General features: G+C 52.0%; 8 protein-coding genes across 8 annotated transcripts; 6 read left to right on the forward strand and 2 right to left on the reverse strand.

The window, feature by feature from the left end:
* Positions 1–541: 541 nt before the first annotated feature.
* On the forward strand, positions 542–2459 carry ALT_4984 (putative MFS transporter; the record flags this gene model as incomplete). The annotated part of the gene is made up of 4 exons (XM_033558898.2): positions 542–758; positions 829–991; positions 1050–2111; positions 2162–2459. The coding sequence occupies 4 exons, from the start codon at positions 542–544 to the stop codon at positions 2457–2459; spliced, it is 1740 nt and encodes a 579-aa protein (XP_033414789.2).
* A 1763-nt stretch (positions 2460–4222) lies between these two features.
* Positions 4223–6036, forward strand: ALT_4985 (putative phthalate transporter; the record flags this gene model as incomplete). Its single annotated transcript, XM_033558897.1, has 8 exons — positions 4223–4446; positions 4498–4537; positions 4584–4712; positions 4762–4879; positions 4932–5077; positions 5135–5352; positions 5399–5860; positions 5913–6036. The coding sequence occupies 8 exons, from the start codon at positions 4223–4225 to the stop codon at positions 6034–6036; spliced, it is 1461 nt and encodes a 486-aa protein (XP_033414788.1).
* A 374-nt stretch (positions 6037–6410) lies between these two features.
* ALT_4986 (uncharacterized protein) lies at positions 6411–6731 on the reverse strand (the record flags this gene model as incomplete). Its single annotated transcript, XM_033558896.1, has 2 exons — positions 6411–6434; positions 6480–6731. The coding sequence occupies 2 exons, from the start codon at positions 6729–6731 to the stop codon at positions 6411–6413; spliced, it is 276 nt and encodes a 91-aa protein (XP_033414787.1).
* Positions 6732–7116: 385 nt separating this feature from the next.
* ALT_4987 (aminoglycoside phosphotransferase family protein) lies at positions 7117–9796 on the forward strand (the record flags this gene model as incomplete). Its single annotated transcript, XM_089599841.1, has 5 exons — positions 7117–7756; positions 7802–8574; positions 8915–9146; positions 9197–9408; positions 9458–9796. 5 exons carry the CDS (start codon positions 7117–7119, stop codon positions 9794–9796), a joined length of 2196 nt encoding a protein of 731 aa, XP_089455718.1.
* Positions 9797–10542: 746 nt separating this feature from the next.
* Positions 10543–13781, forward strand: ALT_4988 (glycine decarboxylase subunit P; the record flags this gene model as incomplete). Its single annotated transcript, XM_033558894.2, has 2 exons — positions 10543–13669; positions 13726–13781. The coding sequence occupies 2 exons, from the start codon at positions 10543–10545 to the stop codon at positions 13779–13781; spliced, it is 3183 nt and encodes a 1060-aa protein (XP_033414785.2).
* Positions 13782–14536: 755 nt separating this feature from the next.
* On the forward strand, positions 14537–16248 carry ALT_4989 (putative guanine deaminase; the record flags this gene model as incomplete). The annotated part of the gene is made up of 4 exons (XM_089599842.1): positions 14537–14837; positions 14887–16022; positions 16097–16175; positions 16235–16248. 4 exons carry the CDS (start codon positions 14537–14539, stop codon positions 16246–16248), a joined length of 1530 nt encoding a protein of 509 aa, XP_089455719.1.
* A 59-nt stretch (positions 16249–16307) lies between these two features.
* rglA (putative rhamnogalacturonase B) lies at positions 16308–18431 on the reverse strand (the record flags this gene model as incomplete). Its single annotated transcript, XM_033558892.2, has 12 exons — positions 16308–16337; positions 16387–16443; positions 16493–16633; positions 16681–16927; positions 16991–17212; positions 17263–17474; positions 17521–17572; positions 17624–17699; positions 17744–17813; positions 17859–17980; positions 18025–18126; positions 18176–18431. The coding sequence occupies 12 exons, from the start codon at positions 18429–18431 to the stop codon at positions 16308–16310; spliced, it is 1587 nt and encodes a 528-aa protein (XP_033414783.1).
* Positions 18432–21039: 2608 nt separating this feature from the next.
* ALT_4991 (putative serine peptidase, family S28) lies at positions 21040–22804 on the forward strand (the record flags this gene model as incomplete). Its single annotated transcript, XM_033558891.2, has 3 exons — positions 21040–21255; positions 21304–21515; positions 21568–22804. The coding sequence occupies 3 exons, from the start codon at positions 21040–21042 to the stop codon at positions 22802–22804; spliced, it is 1665 nt and encodes a 554-aa protein (XP_033414782.2).
* Between the last annotated feature and the right edge of the window lie 55 nt (positions 22805–22859).

Raw genomic sequence — 22859 nt, forward strand, 5'->3', positions numbered from 1 at the left:
ATATTGTAGTGACAACTTGGAGATATTTCAGTCATCCCTGGGACAGATTTAACCGAATTGTTTGCTGATAATCTGATGGATCGCTGGGTGGTCCATAAGATCCTTACATTGACCATGGTTGAATGGGCCCTTGTTGATGATGGTGCGATGGCGGCAATTGGTCCAGTTCTATAGCTTCTTGTGAGCCCAGCTTAAGCTCCAATAGGTGAAACCGTCATGAATTGTAGCTGAATGGAAATAGTATCATCAATACCTAAGGTAATTATCTAACATTTAAGCTGAAGGAAGACAAGCTATCAATGTTTAACGTCATATGCCCCATAAAAAATTTCTTTCTGTGGGGTCGCTGCGAGCAGGGAACATGGCTCGCTCCAGAAGCTTCGGCTGGCGGGAATAAGTAACCTTTGCGCCCCTCATAGATTGCAACCATCACCGCGCTCTCAATTATCAACCCGCGTCGCAATCAGAGGTATTTACTTTCAAGAGAGCATCACGCTCATCTCGTGTTGGTTTTACTGACATTGACTAGGCGCCAGAGGCCATGTCTTTGGTGCAGCATGTCTCTGCAATTGATGGCGTGGACCGCGAGATAGAACCGGACCTTCGAGACGATGAGACCATCACCACCTACCATGACGAATCCTTAGTGCCGATCCGACGCAAGATTAGCTACGATGTTCTTCATGAGCGCCAACAACCGGTGATAGATGACGAATCGGGCACTCCGGCGTACGAGGTCTCGACTGCGATTAGACTTGGTATGCAAATCCGTCATATTTTCGCTTTTTCCCTTTCTTCAATTGAGGATGGGACCCTGACCTAGCTTAGTCCAGGTAACAATCACGATTCTCGCTTGTTGGTTCGCGTCTGGAATTGTCTTCGGCTTCGCTGCTTTGAAGCCTGTCCTGATCGACCAAGGCGTCTATCGCGACCTCTGCACGAAAGAGGAATTGCGTGATGGCGTAGAAGTTTGTTTTGAGCAAGATCTTCGGTAAGTCCTTTTTACCAGATTAGCTATTTTCTTCCCTGGCTGAACCGTAATTCTTCAGGCTGAATTTGTTCTTCACGATTGGCTCCATCACCGCCAATGTATCTGCTCTGCCGGTCGGGACTATCCTCGACCGATATGGTTCGCGCCTCTGTGGCTTCATTGGGTCCGCTCTGCTTGTCGCTGGTAGCGTGCTGATGTCGCTTTCATTTTCGCGACCGGATTTCGATGGGTACATCATTGCCAACTTCTTCCTAGCTCTTGGAGGGACATTCATTTTTGTGCCCTCGTTCCAGATTGCGAATGCGTTCCCCAAACATGCGGGCATCATCGTCGCTCTGGTTACCGGCGCATTTGATGCGTCTGCTGCGGTGTATCTATTCTACCGGATCCTCTATGAGAGCAACCCGGAGACTTTTACACCGCAGAGGTTTTTCCTAGCCTACGTGGCTGTTCCGGTCTGCCTTCTGGTTGCCTTGATTACGATTATGCCTGCGCAAGATTATCAATCACCGCATCAGCTGGAAGTCAAGATGGAACATGCCAAGGATCCTATGCGGGATATCCACGAGTCAGATCAGGAGATTGAAAGCGACTCGGAGCTGCGACGGGTGCGAAGTCAACGAGCCGAAGAACGAATGGACGATATGCGCCAGATCGACCGAGTCCTGGGTGATGCCGACGAAAGAAGACATCGCGAGGAGCAGGAAGAGGAGCGCCATGCGACCAGTGTGGTCTGGGGTGTCCTTCATGGCTTGCCCGCACGCAAGCAGATGGCCACGCCATGGTTTATTTTGATCACCTTGATGACTGTCCTTCAGATGCTGCGGATGAACTACTTCATCGCAACCATTCGGGCCCAGTATGAGTTCATGCTGGCTTCCGATACGCTGGCTGAACAGATCAATGATTTCTTCGATATTGCCCTACCGGTGGGAGGTGTCTTTGCCACCCCATTCATCGGACTGCTCCTGGATCATCTGAGCGTTCCGAACATGTTGACCATCATTGTCATCCTGACAACGCTCATTGGAGCTCTGAACTCGGTGCCAGCAGCTTGGGCCGGTTACACCACGGTGACGTTGTTCGTCCTGCTGCGCCCGCTGTACTATTCAGCCATGTCGTAAGTGTTTGTCTGTCTCCTGTTTATTTTCGTGGGCTGACCTCGGCTAGGGACTACGCCACCAAGGTATTCGGCTTTGCAACATTTGGGCGCGTGTACGGGACCATTATTTGCGTGTCTGGCTTGGTGAACTTCAGTCAATACGCGCTGGACGCATTGACACACGGACCCTTCGACGGCAACCCAATCCCTGTCAACATCTTCCTGGCGACAGCCGGATTTGTGGTAGGTACGGTGCTTGTCTTGTATGTGCAGATTGCTGGTAAGCGCTTGAAGGAGAAGAGACTGGCCTTGGAAGGGGATGAAGAGCGAGAACGATTGATTCCGATTCAAGAGGAGGATGCTTAGACCTCTTTTTTTCCAGGTCTGTGACGGTTAACTTTATTCTTATCTGCATTGCGATAAGGATCGTAATTATTATTTGACCCATAGACTGTCTGCTGTGATGCTGCCAACAGACTGAAAGATGCATACTTGTTTTACCTAGGTTTGGACAGCTGCCAGGCCAGTGGCCACATGGCCTGACAGTGTCGGACCAGAATAACGATAATAGTAGGTAGATTCTACCCCGGACTTAGTCCTAACAGGGTATCAGCCAAACTCAAATTGAAACTTTCAATTTTAGAGCTGTCTTACCTGCTCATCTTTCGGCCGGAAATCCCCTCCTCTCACCCATTCACAGTACCCCGCCACACCACCTACGTTGGATAAAGTGGCCAATGGACTCCTACGCGTCCCGCGATGAGCCATCTAGAAACTCAAATCGCAAAAATCCGGGGTAAGCACCAGAACGGGTAGATATAGGCGTGATCCTGTCGGGCGATTGCCTGATCTTGGTCGCCAGTGACAAGGATAGCTAACCAGCAGGGGGGATTCTGAGCTTGTTTACGAGGTTGCCAAGGGTGCGCCAAGGTCGCCTAGGAAGTAGTCTTTCTAGTTCATTCCTAGTCTACCTTTCGGTGGTGTCTGGGTGTGGTGGGTTGGCCTAGCGGTCTGAGCTGCGACTAGATTGAACCAAGACTTGTGGTTTTGAAGAAAGACAAGGTAATCCTGTGCTATGCTGGATAGTTGCACTTGCATGCATTGGGAGGTTTTTGGCCAATGGAGGTGCTTTGATCCTGGTATGATTAAGGTTGGTGGTGGTTGACATCTAGAGACTAGACCAGGGTTTGTGCCTAGGTTAAGGGTGAAACTGGACAGGGTCTCGAGATAGCTGCCTTACCTAGGTATCTAGTTGGCTAGATAGCTATAACGAATACCAGCGACAGGTAACAAGCCCTCAATCAGCCACAACTGGGCTTGGAAAGTTGGCGCGGGTGAACCCGGGGCTCTACACTGTATTCAACAGGCACTCTGCTAGTTGTTGGAGACACGTTGACTGCGTGGTTGTGGGACATAAATTAAGAGAGTGGCAATTAGGATGGAAATACATGTTAGTTTCAGGTTGAGAGAGTAGGATAACTTATCGTATACTTGGCGTCGTACAGTCTTCTCACTGAGGTTGTATCTGCAGGACAGCGACCATCTTTCCACACATTCATGACATACACCATCCTATTTCCTGCATCTATCGACTTTCGATTTTACTCTGCTCAACATCCATGTTCCAGCTGACCGCGTAACTTCCATCGCGAAACCTAAAACCGCTTGGCCCTGATCCTGCCAAGCTGCCAAGGGTCAGTGTTGATGTCAGTTGTGTCTTTTCCCCCGCATCCAGACCGTCTCCGGATCGTCCTCTTGCGCCGCTCTCCACATCCCCCAGCAGAAATGCTGGGGAGAAATTCTGGTTTCCCCTGTTTTATCTGGGGTGTACTTGCCAGCGACCGAGGTATTTTGCCAAACCAGGTCGGCTATTGCTCTGTTCTGTTTAGCGCTGTCGGTAGTTGTTCCTTGTCTACACTCTACACCGACGAATTAGATCAGCTGAGGCTGGACAGATCGGACAGTGCTTCAGATAGAGGGGCAATTGTCTTAGAGCTTGCTATTTGAGTGTCATCGGGTGTGCGATCTGCAACGTATATCTATCTGTGTCTGCCCCGCCGATCTGAGACTAAAACCAGCAATTCTATCGTCCAACTGGTGTTTGACAGCTCAACCACTTCGCAGAAACAATGTCACCTCCTACCAGCGAGAAGCCTGGCAGCGTGGAAAAGGTCGAGGTCGAAGATGTCGGCCAGCGCGCTCTCGACAACATCGACTACGACGAGGAATACTCGTACGAAGAGCAGCGCAAGATTATCCATCGCGTTGACCGGCGGCTGGTCACCATGACGGGTCTTGCATACTGCGTCTCGCTGATGGACAGGACGAATCTCAGTATGGCTGCTGTGGCGGGGTATGATCCTACGATATTATGAGGTGCTTTCGATGATGCTGACTTGAGCAGTATGATCAAGGAGTTGGGATTGCATATCGGAACGAGATATGTATGTGCGACGTCTTGATTTCACGGACCTGAAGCTGACTGAATAGTCCGTCATTGTGCTTATCTTCTTCGTCCCCTATGTCATCTTCCAACCCGCCATGACGGTAATTACGAGAAAGCTGGGTCCTACATTCTTCCTGGGGGCTATTGTCATTTCATGGGGCGCAATCTTGATCGTATGTTTCCCTGTTCAGGTCGAGGGGCATCAGTCTAATCGCAAGACAGGGAATGGGCTTCACAAAGGATTGGAAACAAATGACTGTATGTCGTACGTTGCTTGGTCTTCTGGAAGCAGGGTACTTTCCCGGTTGTGTGTACCTGCTTTCCAGTTGGTATGTGAGATGTGAGTGTCCCTTCGCCCCGGATGGCCGGTGCTGTGTGCTGACTTGACATAGACGACGTCCAAAAACGTTTCTCGGTCTTCTATCTTATTGGATGTGTTGCCTCGGCCCTGGCGGGTATTCTCGCTTTCGGCTTGTCTCAAATGGCTGGTATCCAGGGCCTGGGAGGCTGGAGATGGATCTTCATCATGGAGGGAGTGGTAAGTTGACCCCCACCCCCTACCTCCCCAAACCTCATGCCAGTGCTGATGATATAGATCACCGGCATCATTGGAGTCTTGACCCTTCTCCTACTCGTCGACTTTCCCGATCGCGCACACAAGTCCTGGCGATTCCTCAGCGAAAAGGAATGCGCCTTTATCGTCCGGCGCATCAACCGGGACCGGTCCGATGCTGATGATGAGCCCTTCAATCTAGCACGCTTCCTCACCCCGGGTCTCGATCCGAAGATTTGGGGCTTCGCAATGATTTTCCTGTAAGTCCGCGCGTGTCAACAACGATTCCACCACTGACCATCGCAGCTGCACCACCACCGTCACCTATGCCATCGCATACTTCCTGCCCATTATCCTCCAGCAAGGCATGGGCTACAGCGTCGGCGCCTCGCAATGTCTCGTCGCACCCCCCTTCGTCTTCGCCGGCATCGTCATGTTCGCCTCCGCCTGGGTCGGCGACAAGTACCGCGTGCGAGGCGTGCTCGTCGCCATCAACTCCATCCTGTGTCTGATCGGCCTGCCCATCCTGGGCTTCCACTCGAACAACGCCGTCCGCTACTTTGGCGTCTTCCTCGCCACGGCGGGCGCCAACGCCAACATCCCCGCCATCATGGCTTACCAGGCCAACAATGTCCGCGGACAGTGGACCAGAGCGTTGTCCAGCGCGACGCTGGTGGGATTCGGTGGGATTGGCGGTATCATCAGCAGTCTGGTTTTCCGGTCCCAGGATGCGCCGGGATATCGGCCTGGCATGTGGACGACTATCGGGTGCGTCTCTCTTTCTTTCCTTTTATTTCTGCAGCAATACTAACTAAAATAGATGCAATATTCTGATCCTGGTTATCGTGGGGGCTATGAGTGTGTGGTTCCGCATCTGCAATAAGCAGGCGGATCGGGGGCAGCGGATTATTGAGGGGTCGGCTGACTTCCGGTATACGATTTAAATGGATGAGATATGAGTACCTATCGTGGCTTTGACTAGCTTTGACATATAATGCAGTTAATGAACTGGTCCTATACTAAAAGCCAAGAAGTCTCCTAGTCCATATATCTATGCCTAAGGCATACATCACACTAGATAAAGTAAAGCTAAGCCCTGTCAGCAATCTTTACTAGTGCCTAGTCTGGTGATGCAACGGCTGTCATCATGCTCCAAGCTCCAGGCTCCAGCTATAAGCTTATCATAATAAGCACAGCTCCTAGCATGAATCATACCCCGCACTAACCATCCCACTAACACCATCTATCTATCTACCACATCAACCAAAGCTTAAGCGTAAGTACCCCAACACCCATCAATAAACTATACACTAACTAGCTAGCCAGCCAGCCAACCAGCCAGCTAGCAAGCAGAAAAATGCCCTGCACAACCTGCCCAACAACCCACCCCTGCCCCCGCTGCAGGGGCACAGGAACCACCTCCGAGCCGTGCCCCTCCTGCTTCGGCAAACGCGGGTTCTTCGAGATGGAGGGCGGCGGCGACGAGGCGCGCGGGGAGTTCCATGCGCCGTGTATCACGATGCAGTGTCGGAGTTGTGATGGCGAGGGGATTGCGCTTGAGCGGTGTAGGGAGTGTGTTGGGGTGGGGTATACGAGGGTTTATTGTGGGGGCTGTGAGGAGGGGTTTCGGAGGTATCATTATCGGGATCCGGATCGAGGTAGGGGTCAGGATGGGGTGGAGAAGAAAGAGATGGATGAGAAGCAGGGGATGGGGAAGTATGATAGGGAGGATGAATTGAATGAGAAAAGGGGTTAAGGATGTGTAGTATAAGGTATGTGGTGAGGTGATTGAATTTGCCTGTGGTTAAATGCCTATGTTGTGCTTAAGGTCAACTAATACCTCTGGCCTAGAAGAATGCGCCTGCATGGCCCTGATGATCTGTTGGCCATTTGCTCCCAGTCAGCCTCATTCAAAATCACTGATTGCAGATAGAATTCCGATATGCATGTACCTGTCCAATGCTCTCAATTCTCTGGCAAGCACATCTCCCGTTCTTGCTTCGTATCAGAGACAATCTTCCATCATGGACTACAATAATCCTCTCGACCTTCTTCATATGGCGGAAGAGGCTGATTGGGTCAATAAAGTAAATATGGCGCGCGTGGACGGACGTATCTGCGACTGGGTCAAGAGCTTCCATCCCAAGAATCTTTCATGCCGGCTGGACGGTGGATTCCTAAACAGTGCATACAACCTAGGCCAGAAGTTTGCCTTTGACGATGGGACAATCTGGTTTCTTCGTCTCCCTCGGGCTAGCAGCATTTCCCCGGAATATGCAGACGAGAAGGTGGCTATGGAAGTGGAAGCTCTTCACCTGATCCGGGAGAACACATCGATACCCGTTCCAGAAATCTATGCCTGGGGATTTTCAGAGGAAAACCCCCTTGGTTTGGGCCCTTTCATGCTAATGAGCTTTATCGATGGCGTGTGCCTTAAGGATGTGCTCGGCGAAGACGGTTCAAGACTGCTCAAGCAAGGAATTCCTGATGCCGATATCGAGTACGTCTACAGACAGATGGCGCGCTTTATGTTGCAGCTTTTCAAGCTCGATTTCGAACGGGTTGGCAGCTTGCCCAGCCCGAGGACGAAATTTCCCGCGCCTGCTCGTCCACTCACATGGAAGGTACACGCGATCCTGAGGCTAGGAGGTGTAAATACCTTCGGTTCGTGCTATGCCTCGAAATAGGATTCTTTACTAACAATCATAGGCGATCGCGATGAGGGTTTTTCTACGACTAGAGAATATCTTCAATATGTGAACAACCAAGACTGGCAACAACTACGACTCCAACCGAATTCAATCGCAGGTCCGGAACATGCCAGATCGAGCTACGCTTCGTTGAAGATTCTACAGTCTCTAATACCCGAATTAACCAATACAACCTACGACCGGGGCCCTTTCAAACTCATCTGTGACGATTTCGGCCTAGGAAATGTGATTGTGCGAAGCAAGGATGACCTTACAATCACCGGCGTAATAGATCTTGAATGGGTTTACGCCGGCCCAGCTCAGTTATTTGCTTCGGCTCCTTGGTGGCTTCTTCTGGATCGCCCCATTAATACCGAGTGGGACTTTGAAGAGGGAGAGGCTCCGAAAGCGACTGATCGCTACTTCGAATGTCTGGCAATCTTCAAGCGTGTGCTGGCGGAAGAAGAGGCAGAGATGACGGGAAATCGAGGGAAAGAACTCTCTGAACTCATCCAATGGTCCGAAGACTCGGGTGCCATGTGGCTCCATATGCTCCTGTCGAGTGGCTTTTTTGATACGCTCAGCTTCCCTTGCATGCAACTGCGGAAGCGTCGGGGTGCTGAATGGTGGGATGAGTGCATCGATGAGTATAGGGATACAGAGGAAGTGGAAACATTTGTGACGAACAAGCTGGATGATTTAGCAGCATATGACAAGGTTGAGGATAAAGTTGAACACTACAAAGCCCTCATGGACAGCAAGGAGATGACAATAGAGGATTTTATTTGCACTGTTTCCTCTCTTCTCAGGGTGGCTCAGTCCATGGAATAGCGCGTGGATGACGTGACTTTGGCGGCTGGAGACATATTCCTGTGGTTCTTCTACAAAGACATGTTTACCAGATACTATCAATTTATACACGTTATGACTTCTTCACTCCGATCAGGTCAATTTCTTCGAGGTCGAAATGGAATGTACACAATTACCAAATGTCTCCAGGAGACAGTTTGGCTAGCAAAGTATGAAGCTCCCGCAAATCTGGAGGACAGTCTCCATTTACAGCAGATCTTTCAGCAGGAATGGAAGGGATCAATCAGTGATTGTAAAGAGTGTTAATCATTTTCGGCTCCAGAATGAGCGTGAAGTGCTGAAGCGCTTTCAATCTTGCACACCCTTCCTAAGACCCTTGATCGATGAGATTGTGGAGCCGCCCGATCCGCCGGCTATAGTCTTGAAATATTTGGATGATCACCTATTAAGCGCCTCTGCCTCTCAAAGACTTACGAATCAGGAGATCAAATATGTCGCAAGAAGAATCCTAGTGTGTTTAACAGTTCTACATGAACATAACTTCGTGCATACAGGTGAGTGCAATAGTCGTGTACCAAGTACATTATCTTACTTATTTCGTCAGACATTAAGGCCGACAATATTCTCGTAGACTACGGCCAGGGAGATATACGCTTTACAGATGTTCAATTGGCAGACTGTGGGAGCACTGTTCCTGCAGATTCAGCCTATGCTAAGGATGGCGATCTGATCGGAGCACCACTCTGGAGAAGCCCCGAAGCCCATCTCCGAATCGGCTGGGGCACATCAACAGATATATGGTCATTTGGCACGTTGGTATGTCCGCATGCCATTTTCATATAGATGGCCAGGACTGACTCTATAGCTCCTGGCATTGCTCTATGGAGACAATTTCTTCATTTTCGAACCCGACGTCCCTGCGGATCACGATGGATACGTATTAAAGATTCTTCAGAGGCAGTGTCAGTTCTTTGGGCCATTCCCTTTGACGTATCGCGAGATCTGTCCTCAGGAGACATTAAATGTCCTGGCGTACATCATGCGAAGCATCCCGCCCGAAAAGAGACGGTCATTTAGCCGGATTTCGAAGAAGGAGGTCTCCACGGAGGACAAGGAATTTATTCTCAAGATAATGAAACTTGATCCGAGGGATAGGCCATCGGCAGCGGAATTGCTGCAAGATAAGTGGTTTGACTTGGAGTAGATGGATTACCACGTCGACTACGGAACTGGCATGTTGTCCCAGATATACACAATAGCCCAGAAATAGCTATTTCTAGTGTTGATCTAGACTAAATGGATCCATATCCATTATTGGATGTCCCCGGTATTTCCCTATGGGAACTCCGCTGGAAAAGCATACCGGGGAACAATCAAGAATACCTATCGGAGAAGCTGGACTACTGGAGGAAGCTGAGGTCGGTTCTTGCACGACAGAGTAAATACAACTGCAGTCTATATTCTTCATGTCTAGCTCAGTTTGAATAGAAGCTTGGATCATTGGTTGACACACAACGTCCTTCGTGCGAATTATTGCTACTTGCACATTGGATTTGCCCGTGCTCCTGGCGACTAGTTCCCCGCGGAAAACTTCTTATCGGTCGCGTCGGCGGATATGTAATCGGACGGTGATTGGCCCGGATGAGCGTTATCGGCCATGTTGGACGACAACGAAAGTTTCCCGCCGTCGGTCGTCATCGTCCGCGGTCTTTTATCGGACACAATGAGCAGAAATAATAATAATTATGACGGCCAATCTCGTGGTGGTTGATTTTTCTTCTTCCGATGATTCCTTTTATTTCTTCTCTTCCTACAATCTCAATTCTCGTCCCTAATCCATCCCTATTCATGCGTTGAGCTGACCGAGTCGTGCGACCTACCCTGTGACGACATACCTACTCTCCTCTGGACATTCCGCCTCGGTCCATTGGACTCCTTCTATCCGCAGGCATGGCTGCATCCTGGTGCGCCCTCCGTGGCACTCGCCAGCTTGCCCTTCGTACGCGGTTGCGTGCTTCTCCTGCCTCAATCTCCCTTCGAAAGGCCTCTCCCTCGCCGGTCTTGGCCACTCGCCGTCATCTGAACACTACCACCCAAGCAACGCCAGCTTCACGACGGGCAGTTTATACCAGCTCCGTAGCTGACCATGGCGACCCTCATCCCCGCGATCTCTTCCAACCCCTCGACACATTCCCCCGCCGTCACATTGGCCCCTCACCCGAGGCGGCTCAGGAGATGCTCGCCGCATTGGACCCTCCGGTAGCATCTCTGGATGAGTTCGTCAAGCAGGTGCTTCCCGCCGATATTCTGTCCAAGAAAGACCTCACAGTCACCCCTCCCAGCGCCGACATCAATTTGCCTCGCTCCAGTGTACACGGCGGCTTGGGAGAGACGGATATGCTGAAGCTGCTTGAGACCTACCGCAAGCAGATTGACATCTCCGGCAAGACATACCTGGGAACCGGCTACTACCCCACCATTGTTCCTCCGGTTATCCTCCGCAACATTTTGGAAAACCCCGCTTGGTACACCAGCTACACTCCCTACCAGCCTGAAATCAGTCAAGGCCGTCTGGAGTCACTTCTGAACTTCCAGACCTTGACCGCCGACCTGACCGGCTTGCCATTTGCCAATGCCTCCGTCCTGGACGAGGCCACCGCCGCTGCCGAGGCCATGACCATGTCTCTGGCCACCCTTCCCATGGCTAAGCAGAAGAAGCCCGGCAAGGCGTACGTGGTGTCTGATCTGTGCCACCCTCAGACCATTGCGGTCATGCGGTCTCGCGCTGAGGGATTCGGAATCAATCTGGTGGTTGGTGACATCATGGCGAACGACTTTGAGCTGGTCAAGAAGCAAGGTGACAACCTCATTGGTGTTCTCGCGCAATACCCCGACACCGAGGGTGGTGTGTACGATTTCCAGGCCCTCAGCGACAGCATCCACGCCGCTGGTGGTACCTTCAGCGTTGCTACCGATCTGCTGGCTTTGACGCTCCTCAAGGCTCCCGGTGAGTTCGGTGCGGATATTGCGTTTGGTAACGCCCAGAGATTCGGTGTCCCCATGGGATTCGGTGGTCCTCACGCCGCTTTCTTCGCCTGCGCCGACAAGTACAAGCGGAAGGTTCCTGGGCGTGTCGTGGGTGTGTCCAAGGACCGTCTGGGCAACCGTGCCTTGAGATTGGCTCTGCAGACCCGCGAGCAACACATCCGTCGCGAAAAGGCCACCAGCAACATTTGCACGGCCCAGGCTCTGCTTGCCAACATGAGTGCCATGTATGCCGTTTACCACGGTCCGGTTGGCCTCAAGTCTATCGCCCAGCGTGTCATGGCCATGACCTCGACTCTGCAGGAGAAGCTGACTGCCTTGGGTTACAACGTTCCCGTCAAGGGCGGCGCTGTTTTCGACACTCTGTCTGTCGAATTCGCGAGCAGCCAAGAGGCTGACGCCCTGATTGCGGCCGCTCGGGAGCAGAACATCTTCCTCCGCCGCGTGTCTTCCACCAAGGTCGGTATCTCTCTTGATGAGACCGTTGGCCGCGAAGAGGTCAAGTCTCTGCTGCAGGTCTTCTCCAAGCACGCCGGCAAGGGCGAGGTTGAGCTCGCTGAGGAGATTGGCATCAAGTCCATTCCCCCTAACCTGGAGCGGACCTCAGCCTACCTCACCCACCCTGTGTTCAACACGCACCATTCCGAAACCGAAATGCTGCGGTACATCCGCCACCTCGAATCGAAGGATCTGTCTCTCGCGCACTCGATGATTCCTCTTGGCTCCTGCACGATGAAGCTCAACGCAACCACCGAGATGATCCCCGTCTCCTGGCCCGAGTTCTCCCAGATGCACCCCTTCATGCCCGCCGACAGGGCCAAGGGGTACACGCAGATGATTGACGACCTTGAACAGCAGCTCGCCGATATCACCGGCATGGCTGAGATCACCGTGCAACCCAACTCTGGTGCTCAAGGCGAGTTTGCTGGTCTGCGTGTCATCAAGAAGTACCTTGAAGCCAACGGAGACGAGAAGCGCAATATCTGTCTGATCCCCGTCTCGGCTCACGGTACCAACCCCGCCAGTGCTGCGATGGCCGGTATGCGTGTTGTCTCGATCAAGTGCGACACCAAGACCGGCAACCTGGATCTGGCCGACCTCAAGGCCAAATGCGAGAAACACAAGGATGAACTTGCAGCCATCATGATCACCTATCCCAGCACCTTTGGCGTGTACGAACCGGGTGTCAAGGAGGCCTGCGAGATTGTCCACCAGCACGGTGGCCAGGTCTACATGGACGGCGCCAACATGAACGCGCAGATTGGTCTGTGCTCTCCCGGTGAGATTGGTGCCGATGTGTGCCACTTGAACCTGCACAAGACCTTCTGCATTCCCCACGGCGGTGGTGGCCCTGGCGTGGGTCCCATTGGTGTTGCGGAGCACCTGCGACCTTTCCTACCTTCGCACCCGGCCAGCGAGTATCTGCAGTCCAAGCGTGGGGAGACCTCTTCGCCCCCCATCAGCGCTGCTCCTTGGGGTAGCGCCAGCATTCTTCCCATTACCTTCAACTACATCAACATGATGGGTGCCAAGGGTTTGACTCACGCAACCAAGATTACTCTCCTGAATGCCAACTACATCCTCTCCCGTCTCAAGCCCCATTACCCCATTCTTTACACCAACGACAACGGCCGCTGCGCCCACGAGTTCATCCTCGATGTGCGCAAGTTCAAAGATACCTGCGGTATCGAGGCCATCGATATTGCCAAGCGTCTGCAGGACTACGGCTTCCATGCCCCCACCATGTCCTGGCCTGTGGCCAACACTCTCATGATTGAGCCTACCGAGTCGGAGAATAAGGCGGAGCTGGACCGGTTCTGTGATGCGCTCATCTCCATTCGCAAGGAGATTGCGGCCGTTGAGAGCGGCGAGCAGCCCCGTGAGGGTAACGTCCTCAAGAACTCCCCTCACACCCAGCGCGATCTGCTGTCCAGCGAGTGGAACCGTCCCTACTCGCGGGAGGCTGCGGCGTATCCTCTTCCGTATTTGGTGGAGAAGAAGTTCTGGCCCTCGGTGACCAGAGTAGATGATGGTAAGTCTCTTCCTTTCTTCCCTTGGTCTAAAAGGGATGACGCTAATTCACGATAGCATACGGTGATCAGAACCTCTTCTGCACCTGCGGCCCGGTGGACGAGACGGACTAAAATGATACCCATGTTTCAACATTCTTCTGATTCAGTTTTATTTCAACCTTTTTTCAACACTTGCCTTGAGGCATTTACGGTGGCATGAGCAGCATGATACGATTCAACAAGTCGTGATAGACATTGGGATGGCGTTTGATTTGTTTAGAGTGGCAGCCAGCTGTGGCGGCCGAAAATAGCGAGTTAATACCATTGCACTGCTCAACGCAGTGCATATCAATATATCATCATTCATCAATATCTCCATTAGTCTACTATCATAGCCGGTTTGTACCTCTTTAGTACACCGAATGCTTATCTTATCGGAGCGGCGGCGAATCACATGGTCAGGGCTGCAGTGGGTACCTGAGGCATCGGAACCGGCCGCTCTCCGTCCACGAGGGACTTCACTCTCGCCGCAATTGGCCGATAATAACCCCCCGTCTACCCCAATATCCACCTGACTTATTCCGGTCTGAGACCTGCTTCACTTCTATTTAGATAGACCTCGACCCGGTGTTCGTGTCCCTGGTGTTGAGCTTGAGTCGGAATTGCTGCCTCTGTTTGGTCCTTGCCGCTGCGTATATATCGGGTTCAAGTGCTCCGTACATATCACTATAGTAAGATATCGCCACGGAACATGGAGAATGCGCTAACAAGATCAGGACTTCTTCGTGCCGATGATAAGGGTTGACGTACGTCAGTGACGTCTTCGTTGATACGTGTATATGATTTTTGCCGGTACATAGCTTCTTTTTTTGCGTTTCTACCTGGCAATGGCAACGGCAACAGCAACGGCCCCTACCTACACTCTGTTCCTCGGAACATTTATCCATCTTCCCCGCAAACCAACTGGTGTGGACTCAGATGCGAGATGGAGACCTGAACTTGAGATCAATCACGGCGCGTTATGGGTTTCGAATAGTGACGGCAAGATCGCGGGGTTTGACTGGTCTTTCTCACCAGCTGACGGCAACGTGAAGGCGTTGACGGACAAGTTGGGGCTGAGCGGAAAGGTCACGGAGGTGGTGCGCGCAAGGGAGGAGAGAAATGAGTTTTTCTTCCCCGGGTTTGTCGGTATGCTCCCTTGCCCCTAGACATATCCAGATAAAGGCTGACAGACAAGATACACACATCCACGCCCCGCAATACCCCAACTCGGGCATCTTCGGCTCCTCAACTCTCCTCGACTGGCTCGAAACATATACCTTCCCCCTCGAATCCTCCTTCAGCGACACCTCCAAAGCCCGCGCCGTCTACTCGCGCGTTATCGCCCGCACCCTCGCCAACGGCACCACCTGCGCGTCCTACTTCGCCACCATCCACGTCCCCGCCACCAACCTCCTCGCCTCCCTCTGCCACGCCCGCGGCCAGCGCGCCCTCATCGGCCGCGTCTGCATGGACAACCCCTCCTTCTGCCCGGACTACTATCTTGACTCCTCGCCTGAATCATCCGTCACGAAATCCAAGGAAACAATCGCCCACATCCATTCCATCGACCCAGACAGCACGCTTATCCAACCCATCCTCACCCCGCGCTTCGCGCCCACCTGCTCCCCGCCCGCCCTCCGCGGCCTCGCCCAGCTAGCGCAGTCCTACAATCCCCCACTCCACATCCAAACCCACCTCTCCGAAAACACAGGCGAAATATCTCTCGTCCGCGAGCTATTCCCCCAAAGCAAAGACTACACGTCTGTGTATGATGACTTCGGCCTCCTCACGCCGCGAACCATCCTCGCGCACGCGGTGCATTTATCCCCGTCCGAGCGGGAACTGATCGCCGCGCGAGGTGCAAAGGTATCGCATTGCCCTGCGTCAAACTCAGCGCTGGGGAGCGGGATCTGCGCCGTGAGGAAGTTGCTAGAGGCTGGTGTGGAGGTTGGACTAGGGACCGATGTGAGCGGCGGGTATAATTGTAGTGTGCTTGAGGCGGTGCGGCAGGGGTGTCTTGTTTCGAGGCTTCTACGGCATAGCCGGACTGATGATACTGGTGATGGGGACGATGGTGAGGAGGTGCTGAGTGTAGAGGAGGGGCTGTACCTTGCTACGCGGGGCGGCGCGGCGGTTGTGGATCTGGCGGGGGAGATTGGGGGTTTTGAGGTGGGGATGAGTTTTGATGCGCAGATGGTGAGGTTGGGTCATACACATTCGTCTCCGTCGCCGGCGGAGGCAGCGGCCGAGCACGGGGTTGTAGATGTGTTTGGGTGGGAGTCGTGGACGGAAAAGGTGCATAAATGGGTGTGGACAGGGGATGATCGGAATGTAAGGGCTGTTTGGGTCAGGGGGCGACTGGTTCACTCATTGGATGAAGGACAATCACAATTGGGTGTGAGCAGACCGCAGAGAAAGAAGGCTACGTGGACAGGGACAGGGATGGGCTGGGAGTCGAGGTGGTGGTTGTGTGGCTTGGGATTCGTGAGTGCTTGGTTTGTTTTTGATAGAGTCATGCGGTAATGTCCTACTGCGCAGCGAAGCGAGCATCTTGTAAAATACTTCATTGTCAAATATTCAAATACTAGCTGCAGCTTCTCATACCCTCGCGATGCCCTAGTGGAACAGCTCCACGCAGTCGAAGATCTAGCAAGGTTAGTTAGTCTGGAACACGCAAAGTGGTGACTGAACTTACAAAGTTGGGACTGAGGAACGTGTCTCCGGAACTGCCAGAGACAACACTAATGGTAATCTGCAACCGTCAGCTTGGTAATTAGGCCGATAAGGTGATGACGACGTACCGTGTTGGTGCCCGCAACGATCGTGCCGGCAGGAATCGCAACATCATACACCTCACCGAAACCCCTGTAGGCACCACGGGTGACGCCGCGCGAGTTGAGGTCTTTGGGCGCGGAGGGAACCGGTCCAGTAAACGAGTTGACCTGTCTCATTAGCTTGCGAAGAAAAGCTCGCTGGGCCGATGGCGTACCGTGACCTGGGGACGACCACCCGCAAAAGACAGGGTCGTGCCGATGCGCAGCGTAGCAGCGCCGGTCTGCGAGGACGACGCCGTGAACTTGATCGTGACGGGGCTGTTGACCGACTTGAAGACGGCCATGGGGAAGTCGGACAGCGAGGAGCTGCCGACGGTGTAGGTGAGCGGGCCCCAGCTGGCCATGCGCGAGTCGGACGGGTGCATCCTCAGCTGGTTTGCTGCGTTGCGAAAGCCGGTGGGTCTAGATCGTCAGTACTTCTCGATGGATTGAAACTTTCGGACGCTGAAATGAACTTGCACTTACTGGCCGTCCCATTCGCCGATCTTGAAGATGGTCGTGCCGGTCGTCACAGATCCAGAAATGTTCTTGGTGGTTGTCGAGCCGGCCGACACGGAGACAGAGGTCGAGGCAACTTTGTATTCGCCCTGGTAGTAGACCATGGTATAGGTTCCGGGTTTCATGGCGGGAGAGGTGAAGCTGCCGTCGGAGGCCGTGTAGGTCCAGTACTGCGCCTCATTGTTGTACCTGGAGAATCAGTCATACTCGGTAATTAGTCTAGGGTTGGGCAGGAATACCAGTGAACAACCCATTTAAACTTGGAATCAGCACCCGATGCTTTTCCAGACACCTTGCCTCGGGCACTGGCCGGGACGTAGCCATTAATGTCAAGGTTCGCAAAGAAAGACGTATCAATGTTGGTGCCCGGAGTGCCGCTGCGACTAAAGTACATCGAGTATGGGCCGTGCAGACCCATGCGATTCGCTTCTGTTTGGGCGTGGCCGGAGTTCTGGGTGCATTAGCGACTGCACGATTCCGGGCAGACAAACACCTACCATGTACCAGTAGAGGGAGTTGTATTGGCCTCCGTTATTGGTATTGATATCGCTGGTGAAATCAGTGGCGGCTCAGATATAGGGACAAAAAAAAGAAACATACCGGTGGAAAGGACCGCCGGAAGAAGATTCGTATTGGTTCAGGATCATGCACACGCGATACGCGCTGCCAGAGACGCCTGTGTCTGTTAGCCTACATTCAAGGAAAGTGGATGCTACCTACAGTGTCTCTGGTCGTCGATGAATCGCTCGCTGGAGTAGAACTTGCTGCGGGTCTGGCCGTTGACCAGGAACTATGACTGTCAGCACCTGGCATCGTTCTGAGACGACCAACTTACCACATCCGAGCCCTCAATGGCGGTACCGCCAGCGGTGTTGGAGACCACACCAAATGGCTCCTCGTTGGGGAGGAGCTCGTTGTTGAGACGGGCAATGAACCGCAGCTCGCCGATAGAGGGTTCTGGACGGTCAGAAGAGATCCCGAAGCTTTGTCAGAGGACTAACCCGCAGTAATATAGGTTGCCATATGAATGATGGGGTCTCCGTTGTGCACGACGAAGTATTGAGTCAAGGTACTTGTGGAGCAGGTAACCTTGATATAATCGCCTATAGAGGTCAGTACAATAATGCCATCTTCAGCAGTACCTGAACACACCACTCTGAGTGGCAGAGACGGATGCAGATCCGAGACCTGACCCAATGTGACTGCCTGTGCCTTGATACTGCAGCTCGCTGCCGTAGAAATTGATCGATGTGATGTCGCAGTTCGACCGGTTGACGGTGAACTTCAGCGGATTCGCCGAGTTGGCATCGATGACATAGGAGCTGCTGGTCGTGGTGATGCCAAAGGCCGCATTGGCGACGCGAGCCCAGAAGGGAAGGGACAACAAAAGCGTAGCTTTCGACAGCATGGTGAACCGCTCTGGGAGATGGCGTTCTGAGCTGAGGTTCTATTCTGTGGTTCTGCAGAAGTGCAGATGCCTATATATCACCAAATGCCATTCTTCAGGGTATCCAGCCTTAGACGCGGAGGGATCATCCTCTTCATCACATTTCCCCTCCTGGCAATTTGACGGGTTCCACCAATCTCAGGAGGTGGATAATTGCACAACATGAGCGCGGCATCACCATCTATCAAAGCTGGCGCTAGCGAAGGAGTGCATGACGGTAAATTAATTGGATCCACAATATGTACCGATGCATGCGGAGAAGCCTGCGCGAATGCCACGAAATAGATAAATACCACGCGGTAGGTTTCTCCGGGGAAGGGTTGGCGCCAAGTATCATCATCTCAGCAGGATGCTCCTTTAAACCGGCCTATTTCTTCACACAGTTTCAGTGATTTTGAGAGATATCACACCGTACACTAGCCACTCATGCATGCCGACAGCTTGCACTACTGGATCCAATATCGACCTCGTCAGGGGGCAGGAGTATTTCTGGTCCATCCGGATGATGTCTCAGGATGGCATCGCCGTGCCTAAAAGGGACGATCACGGATCACCAGGTGGGGTTTGGCAGGATCCATTGGCAATCCGTTATCCCATATTGTAAGCCAGATTCGGTCGATTTTATCGCGAGAATCCAAGTTATCGTCTTTCAGCCATGGTTTTGAAACACTCGAACTTTTGCCGGAACGATCCAACTGGGTTTCGTCAGGCTTTGGCGCCATAAGCATCTAGTCAGCTGCACCCGGATTTTTTCCGTCTTAAGCTTCTTTTCTTCAGGGGGGACGGCTATTTCAGGTAATTTCCATCAATCAATCAGCCGCTCATTGCATCCCTCGCATTGTATCACCCCGAGTCTAGCAGAGGTGTTGCGGTCGGCCAACTCATCTGATGACGTTCAATTCAGGTATATCCCTCTAGTGTCTTCCAAATCTGCAGAAAGGAGCTGTTGTTCTTGAGACAGCCAAGATGATCGAATGTGTCGAGTTGGGCAATGAAATTCGGTGGGCTTGGTGCCAGTCTTCACCGAGATCAGTCCGGAAAGCCCAGCCGTCCAGCCGAAGGACTTCTTGCGTATGAGAATTGGAAAACGTTTCTGCTGATTAATGCCTGAGGTCGAATTCTAGACCATGTTTCTGCTAAGTCGCTGGTCTCACTCATCGTTGCTGACAGATCTGTTCGAATAGCCAAGAGATCAGGATCAGATCAGGATTCAGGAACAGCATATCCAATTCGGAACATCTTCGGACGTTTCAGACCAAATTGGTGTTCACAGCTCATTCCTGCTAGCATGATTTCCGTTCAGGATTTGAAGGGCTGAAAAGAAGAAACGTTAGCATTGCCTACATGTCTGTTTTTGTAGTGAAAGAGCACAAAGATCAGGTGCCTGTTACACTTGCTATACGGCTGAGACATTACCAACCTTGTCCTTCCATGTTCGAAGTATTCATTAGAGACTCATTTACACGGCATCCTTTATCAATATGTTAAAGCCATGTGTTTTGTGTCCTGTCCTTGTTTAGGGGCGAATTGCATTTCAACACATGTGTGAGGACACGCATTTCTGAGCGCAATTCCTATAGCAGAGTAATGGGTGGCCATTCAGGCTCTCCAAGGCAACGCTGGCTGATGTGCTCAGCGTGCAAAGGTTCAATTGCTATGAGTTAGAGTCAGAGCATACCTAGCATGATGCAGCTAGCCGTCGCTGGCATTCTAGCAGAAGGGTCATGAGATTGAACTAGGGCGCCTTAATTCTTCTTCATTAGCAGACATTGAACAGCTTTTTCAGCCCAGCTCTATTATACATAATATTGTATAATGATGTTCAAACAATTCTAATGCAGAATTTGATTGATTGTCCTTCCTGGAGCCTTGAGAGAGAGTCAGGTTATGTCAATCGTCCGGAGTGACGGTCTGCACTTATCTCTGCTGGACATCAATTCGGCAAAACTTGACATTTCGGGACTAAAATGGCTCGCTATTGTCTGTATGCATTCTGTTGAGCAACGCTATTGCTATTTAATGCATGCGCTGCTATAAATTGAGCATCCTCAATCTGAAGCTATTGTTCGGGTACATGCATCATATTGTTCTAGAATGGCTCGGGTCGCCCCTAAAGTGGATAACCATGTGGCACAACTGACTTGCTAATGCATCTTTTAGCTCTGGTGTTAGTCAATTGGTGAGGTTTTGAAGCCCCAAGTCGGAGAAAATTGTCTTCCATTCTGATGGGTGGCTGGATCCTCATGGGCAGTTGAATGGTTGATAGGATCACCGCTTTCGGTAATCTGTTGTGCGACACACCTGAGTCGTACCGCACGCGATATGCCCTGTCTCAGTGACCGCGATAGTTCTGAATCTCCACTGCCTGGTCGGGAGTGACAACTGCAATTGCAAAGATGACTACATTAACTTGGTGGACTCCTCGAGGGTCTGGTAGTATATATGTCGGTCAACTCCAGCTTTCTCGGTCCTTGATCGCTATCTCGGCCCACTACACAGGTCGTCCTCAAACCTCGCTTTTATCTCACGTTGAGTTTGACGTTGAATCGATCCTTGTGTTAGACTTCCGATGAAGCTCCATACATCATGGCTCGCTGCAGTGAAGCTTGCAGTTATCTTCGACCCTGTCACAGGCATTGGACTACCAGCGTCTACATTAGGAAGAGACCTGCGCCTCGCCGCTGAATTGGGCTTGGATTCTCATCTCGCATTGAATGACCCCGAAGCCTTCCGTTCTATGATTGCCGATTCTGTGGATTCCACAAGTGCAGCAGAATACACTGAGGTGAGTTCAAGCCTTTACAAGTATCGATCTTGTTCCTAACTCAAGCAGGTGCTCATTGACCACGAGGATCCCTCAGTTGGCACCTATCAAAACAGATTTTGGGTCAATGAAGACTTCTATGTCTCTGGGAGTCCGATTATGGTCTATGATATTGGAGAGGCTACGGCCGAGTACTCGGTTTCTTTGTTGACAAATTCCTCATCCTGGCTTAGTCTGCTGTTGCAGGAATTTCACGCTATGGGGATTGTGTGGGAGCACAGGTAGTCCCACTGAGAGGCCTTAAAGTATTAAACATGTACTGATGTTGCAAAGATATTATGGAGGCTCACTTCCATTCCCCGTCAGTCAGGATATGCCGGTGGAGCACTTAAAGTATCTCACCACCAAGCAAGCCCTTGCCGATATCCCATATTTTGCTGCAAATTTCAGCCGGCCGAATCATCCTGATATCGATCTGACACCCAGAGGAACCCCTTGGGTTATGATCGGAGGATCCTATCCTGGTATCCGTGCCGCATTCACACGCAACAAATATCCCGATACCATATTTGCAGCTTATGCTTCGTCCGCTCCTGTACAGGCTCAGCTCGATATGAGCGTGTACTATGAGCAGATTTACCGCGCTATGGTGGCCAACGGGTACAGCAACTGCACCAAGGACATCCAGGCAGCTCTCAAGTACATCGATGACCAGTTGTCCAACGAAGAGTCGTCCGCGTCGATCAAACGGCTTTTCCTTGGACCCGACGCGGAGAAGAACAGCAATGCAGACTTCACCACGGCTTTGGTCGCTCTTTACGGACCTTTCCAGTCTCACGGTCTTTGGAGCGGTAATCAAAGCTTGCACAATTTCTGCAACTACATCGAGCTGGACCCAGTGACAAACCAATCGGCAGGACCGGAGGGTCTTACCCCGATCCACGGCAGCAAATACGTTGCAGAGCGATGGGCATCTTTTCCTTACTTCATATCGCTGGTCAACAGGATGTACGGGACTAACTGCAACGGTCTCAATGCTTCAGAGCCTTTGTCGTGCGATTTCAGTCAAATCAACACCACTCCTGAATTGATCAGCTGGACTTGGCAATACTGCACTGAATGGGGTTTCTTCCAAAGCAACAACTTTGGCTCTCATGCGCTACTTTCCTCGTATCAAACCCTGGAGTATCAGCAGGAACTCTGTTATCGCCAGTTCCCCAATGCCGTCCAGGCTGGGATCCTACCGCCACGACCACGGACGGAAAGCTTGAATGAAGATTTCGGCGGCTGGACTATCCGACCGTCCAACGTGTACTTCAGCGGGGGGCAATTTGATCCCTGGAGGCCATTGTCGGTGCTATCTGATGAAGATTGGGCTCCACAGGGGGTCAATTTCACCACTGAAATACCGGCCTGCGGGGTCTCCACAGGCAAAGACGCGGTATTTGGGTACATTATGGAGAACGCGGTGCACTGCCCCGACTTTCAACTCACCCCGGCCGCGGCAGTCTCCCGGAATTACTTTAGCCAGGCCTTGAAACGATGGCTGCCATGTTTCAGGGGTATCTAATCCGTCTGGTAGTCTCAGTGATCATTGATGTCATTTGAGTGTGGGGAGTAGTTAG

The sequence above is a fragment of the Aspergillus lentulus genome, assembly GCF_001445615.1.
Source record: "Aspergillus lentulus DNA, contig: Alt09, strain: IFM 54703, whole genome shotgun sequence".
NCBI lineage: Eukaryota > Fungi > Ascomycota > Eurotiomycetes > Eurotiales > Aspergillaceae > Aspergillus > Aspergillus lentulus.